Genomic DNA, 5,871 nt, shown 5'->3' with positions numbered 1-5,871 from the left:
GAAGGAAGTCAAGAAATTTGAGGAATAAAAGATCGGAGTCGAAGGTCTAGTTGATCTCAAACCATCAGCTGCATCATCTAACTTAAGAACCCCCATCATCGATTTATCGGGTTTGAATTCATAAATCGACGATCACAAATCGTTGATGAAATAAAAGAAGCATGCCGCACGTGGGGAATCTTCCAAGTAATCAACCATGGCATCCTCTCATTCCACGAGCAACCAATAGAGATGAAGAAGCAATCTGTGATAGATGGAAAAGTCTTATTCTTGAGCAATTCTAATCCGTATAATTCTAAGGCAGCCATCTGGAAGGATACTTTGGGACTGAAAATAAGTGAATTAGAATTGGAGAGTGTTCCCATGATGTGCAGGAAAGAGTTGGTGGCGTGGGATAAGCAAATGTTGAGATTAGGTGAGAGTGTAATGGAGTTGTTGTGTGAAGGGCTGGGTGTGAGGTCAGGGAGATTGAAGGAACTTTCGTGCTTATCCTCAGGGACAATGGCGTGCAACTACTACCCCTATTGTCCCCAGCCTGATATGTTTCTAGGGGTTCAGAGACACACGGACAGACTCTTATTGACGTTGTTGGTGAAGAGTGTGAGCAATGACATTGGGCTGCAGGTGAAGTAGTCTTTTTTTCTTTTATAACTTGGAATTGAGTTGTAATTAATGCACTCGCTGAGGTAGCAAGGGCATAGAACCATAAATCCTTTTCACCAGGATACACAGAAAAAAGATGTGCGGTTCTGTGCCCTTGCCACATCAGCCGCGTGCATTCATCATTATTCCTTTTGAATTAAATGAAGATTACTTATCATCTTCAATTATTTTAGCATTCTTATGAAAATAATTAAAGGAAAAAAAAAAAAACAAAATCTTCTTCATCCATCCTCCCCTCAATTCAATCCCCACCCATCTGTTTATAGTGCCAGTCGGTGCCACTTTAAACAAAAAAAAAAAAAAAAATGGCTGAAAAAGAATCCTCCTAAATACTAAATCTGTCACTTTTATGTTGGAAATTTTGGAAAAATTGAAAACTACACTCAAGGTTTGTCACGTAAAGTTGCTACTGAGAGTTAAAGGTTTGATTACCCTTCGGAATTTGAGATTCCTTCAAATTTATAAGTTCTATTCAACTTCATTGATTATTTTTTTGTTTCAATGATTCATAATTTTTCACAAAAATCTATAATACCCACATCTTACAGGTATATTTTGTATGATTTATGCTCTTAAAATTCAAAACCCACACCTCAATACATGCCATGAAATGAAAGCCACAATCTGAGAAATTAATGCTCAAAATTTCTCCCTTTCATATTAGGTGAATTAATTAAAATATTTTTCTTTTAAGATTAATTCATAAAGTTAATTTTTTTTTATTTTTTTTTTTGACAGATATTTTCAAATGGTCAGTATAAGAGTGTGGAGCATCGGGTGGTACCAAATAGATCTCGGGATCCAAAAATATCAATTGCTCTTTTCTTCAATCTGGCTCAAAATATTAGAGACACAGATTACTATGGACCTTTGCCAGAGCTAGTGTTGCCAACTAAACCAGCGCTGTATCAAAATTTTACCATGCCAATTTACAAAGAAGCAATAAGCAAATAGACTGGAGATACAAAATTTGTGAACTTATTTAAATTGCAAGATGTCAAGAAAGACGCAATATGATGCACTTATAATCAGTCCAATGCAACTATTTTACATTTTTTAGTTAGTTAGAGTTTCTGTTAGTCAGTTAAAAGGGCATTATTGAGTTTGCATATCTTTTGTTTTGCCTATAAATAGGTTATCGTAATCAGTTATAAGGCAGTTTTTACATTTGAATGAAATGAAATCAGTAGAGTTTCTCTCTATCTTTTGCTAACTTTTGAAATTTCTAAGGTTTCAACCAAATCTGAGAAATTTGAGATCTGATCTCAGCATTTTGGTATCAGAGAACAAGATGAAAAAAAATAACTGAAAGATCACCTCCTACCTTTCAATTACATTCAAAACATGTACAAAACTTTACATAACCTTAAACAAATAGGAAATGTGGAGAATTACGCCAAAGAATTCTATCAATTAGTGGCTCGAATTGATTTGAATGAAAGGGGGTGGTTGATTGCACAACAAATTCAACAGAATATAGTTTGTCGTGGTTTAATAATGTTTGAATGCAAAACAAATACAAATTGCTTGTCCCATAAGGCGGTAAATCTTTTCTCACCCCTCCCCCTATGAAAATGATATGCTAGGATCTCATAAATGCCCTTGTTTTGGCAATCCAACACCCTAGCCCTCTAGATTTCATGGTAAAACTCAAATCCTATTGAACCCATATATATAAAATTAAAATTTAAAGATGAAAAATAACCTTTTAATTTTTTTATTTTTATTATTTAAGTTTATAGAATTTTGTCCCATTTATCTCTGTGGCATTGGATCATGTTTTTGGAAACCACAAGATGAGTTCAACAACCCTTGTAAGATTTGAAATCTAGCCAGGTTAGTAAGGCTAGACTTTTATAAAAAAAATTCAAAACCAAAAATTCTATACTACCCAATTTAATGAAAGAGTACAAAGAGATTTCCGCGTGATTTGCTCAAACATGATGTGCACAAACAATGGAAAATGATTTACCAATATATCATTTGCCAGGTAAATATTTTCCCAATAATCAAACATGCCCAAAGTGAAAAACAAATGATTGCAAGGTATGTTAGTGGCTTCAAAGTTAACATTCAGGATTTTCTCGATCTGCATACTATTTTGGTCAGTTTCCAAAGCATATGATCGAAATCTAGTAGTGGATAAACAACAACAAAAAGCCTCTTCTAGGTGTAATTCTTTATTTCAAACTTATGTAAGAGCTGGTTATACTCCTACTACAATCCTGCTGGTGGGACTTCAATTGCACCAAGTTTCAGTCATGTTGGTGCTGGAAAATCAGTTCAAGGTACTCGTTTTAAGTGTTGCAAGTGTAGAGAACTGGGACATCGCTCTTCCAACTGTAGGACGGCTATGGGAGGAGGTAGTAAAGCCCTATTACTGGAAGAGACTGTTGAAACCGTGTGTGAGAAATCATCTCCGATTTATGATAAACTGCTAAATGAAGAACTTGGTGGTGATTATGAAAAATAAGAAGGTATGTCACTAATGATGAATAAGACTCTTCTTATTTCTAAACGTGAGAATGATGAAGATTGGTTGAGAGAAAATATATTTTATACCACTTGCAATATTGGTGGTAGGGTTTGCGATATGATAATAGATGGTGGAAGTTGTGAGGATGTGGTTTCCCTGGAATAGTCAACAAGTTGCAGTTGAAGACCAAAGATCATCCTCAACCTTACAAGCTCTCTTGGTTCAAGAAGGACAATGAAGTAAAAGTAACAAAGTAATGCATGGTCTTTTTTTCTATCCGGAAGAAGTATTTTGATGAGGTATTGTGTGATGTGGTCCTGATGGAGGCTTGACACATTCTTCGTATGAAACCCTGGCAATATGATAGGAAAACAATCCATGATGGAAAAAAGAACACTTACACTTTTTGTAAGGTAGATCATAAGTTCACCATTCTTCCCATGGAAATGAAAGAAAAGGTTGATAACAAATCAAAATCTGCTGGTCTTCTTACTCTGAAACTTTTCCTCAAAGAATATGATGGATCTACTCCTATAATCGCTTTGTGGTTTATGAAGAGGTTGTTGTTCCTACATTTTCTGAAGATGTTAGAGATCTCATGGATGGATTTTCAGAAGTATTTCCACATGATTTACCTTTCGGATTACCTCCAATGAGAAATATACAATATTATATTTATCTTATTCCACATTCTAATCTTCCAAACAAGGTTTCGTATAGAATGGAGCCTAAGGAACACAAAGAAATGCAATGACAAGTTATTGAACTTTTGGAAAGGAGGTACATTCATGCAAGTCTTAGTCCTTGTGCTGTTCCGGCATTGCTAGCACCTAAAATGGATGGATCTTGGTGATGTGGATAGTAAAGCTATCAATAAGATTAGGATCAAATACACTACTACACCGAGCAGAATAGGAGTTTATGTTTTAGTATTTAACGTTGGCTTTCAAGTAAAACGACGTTATCAAGTTTCGTGGAAAGTTGTGTGAAAATTTTATAAAGATATATAACGTCAGTTTTATGAAAAACCGACATTATAGGCTTTACTTAAAAAATTATAACGTCGATTTTTACAAAACTTGTTATTTCACGATTCTTCATGTGAACTCTAGAAAGTTTTATAACAGTTTTTACTCAAACCGATGTTATAAAAACATTAATTATATATATATATAGGGTCGCGTTTTGTATACACTTATCTCTACTCATATCTCCACAACTCATTTGGAGCTTTGGATTAAACGAAAATCTACAGAAAAGATTAAAAATTTCTTACCAAATATAAGTTTCAAAATAGTTTTATCTCCCCCATAAAACTGATTCTCCTCTCTCAACTTCGTCTTCCTCATTTCTCTGCGGAAGGGCACACCCTCACTTACTGGTCAGTTGGCTCTTACCAGACGCACTGCCTCTCAATTCATGTTCTCTTAATCACACAAGATCAGCAGTTCAGTTGAAATGCGTACCAATAGAAAGGCACTTGACTTGATGCAGGAAATCATTCTCATCGGAAGTACAGGGCAGAGAGACAAAGAAAAATAAAAGGTGGCTATAAAATTTAGATTATAAAATTGAGAAAGAATTTGATGTCCTTCCTTAAAACAGAATATCGATACATTGTAAGTGTCATAGTTTTATGGGCTTACTGATACTGGTCTATCTTTGGTAGATTAAAGGAAAAATAGTCCCTCTCTTAGAATGATTTCATGTGCTTTAATACTCATGGTTTAGAAAATGGGGAATATAGAAATAGGTGAGGGCAGAAGAAGGGCAGAGCAACAAGATAATGGTTTCAAGGATTTTAATCAAATTTTCAGACGAAATTGGACCTTAGAATTTTTTTGTTCGTTAGAGACAAAGTCTCTCTGTTTTGTTTTGGGTTTTAAGTGCTTGAGGGATGTGAAACTAAATACACTCTTTTTAAAGGAGGGCGGCATAAAAAATGTATAAATTTATAACTTCAACGAAAAACAGATTTCAATCGTTAGATCAAGCACGATCTAACCATTGAGCTCATTTGTGGAGATATGAGTAGAGATAAGTGTACATGGAACGCAACCCATATATATATATATTTCTTTTCTCTGTCTCATGAGCAAGTTGTTTTTATCTATGCTCTGAATCTAACCCTACTTTAGTATGAAGAAAATAAAATAATTTATAATTTCATCGAGAGTAGTTGTATTGGCATGGAAAGATTTAGGAAATTGTTTAAATTTCAATTTGATAAGTTAAAGAAGGAAGGAAAGCAACATGACCACAGAAGTTTGATTTCAAGTCACAAATCGAAGAAGAAATTAAGTCTTCGAGGAACAAATTGATAAGCAATAACTATGAGCGAGGGCAGCAGATCGAAGTAATCTCTGTGACTTGATCGAACAATCACTATGAGCTAGCCGTTGATGTTTGACGGACCAAAGCCGTCGTTTATTTTCGGAACCTTCCGCCCGAATTAAGTTATATTTGACAGCCATAGCCCATCATTTTTCTAAATTTTTCACGTAGTGGAGAGGGAGAAACTCACATTGGATTCTTGATATTCATCTTCCGTGGATATTTTGAAAGAATCCATCACAATGCTCTATATTTTTTGTATAGAAGAGGTAAGTTTTTATGAGAAGAAGAAGAGAAGAGGTTTGAAAAGATGAATCTTGAAGAAGAAAACTAAATGGATCTCTTTATCAAGGAAAAAAAAAGTAAAAATGAAAATGAGGAACATGTTCAATACCTCA

General features: G+C 34.6%; 1 protein-coding gene across 1 annotated transcript; it reads left to right on the top strand.

Annotated features, from left to right (window-relative positions):
- The first annotated feature begins 231 nt into the window (after positions 1-231).
- LOC147400090 (1-aminocyclopropane-1-carboxylate oxidase homolog 4-like) lies at positions 232-3,136 on the top strand. Its single transcript, XM_086446584.1, has 3 exons — positions 232-624; positions 1,402-1,568; positions 2,866-3,136. The coding sequence occupies exons 1-3, from the start codon at positions 232-234 to the stop codon at positions 3,134-3,136; spliced, it is 831 nt and encodes a 276-aa protein (XP_086302710.1).
- Positions 3,137-5,871: the final 2,735 nt, after the last annotated feature.

This window comes from Akebia trifoliata, chromosome 6 (assembly GCF_017979445.1).
Source record: "Akebia trifoliata isolate Shusen 1 chromosome 6, ASM1797944v1, whole genome shotgun sequence".
NCBI classification, from domain to species: Eukaryota; Viridiplantae; Streptophyta; class Magnoliopsida; order Ranunculales; family Lardizabalaceae; genus Akebia; species Akebia trifoliata.
This window is presented reverse-complemented; position numbering and strand designations above follow the sequence as displayed.

Bases quoted from the DNA above. Each gene is read 5' to 3' on its own strand.
- LOC147400090 (XM_086446584.1), top strand. From the start codon at position 232: ATGAAGAAGCAATCTGTGATAGATGGAAAAGTCTTATTCTTGAGCAAT. The intron at 625-1,401 runs GTGAAGTAGTCT...TTTTTTTGACAG, and splicing joins GCAATGACATTGGGCTGCAG to ATATTTTCAAATGGTCAGTA. The intron at 1,569-2,865 runs GTATCAAAATTT...CTTATGTAAGAG, and splicing joins TTGCCAACTAAACCAGCGCT to CTGGTTATACTCCTACTACA.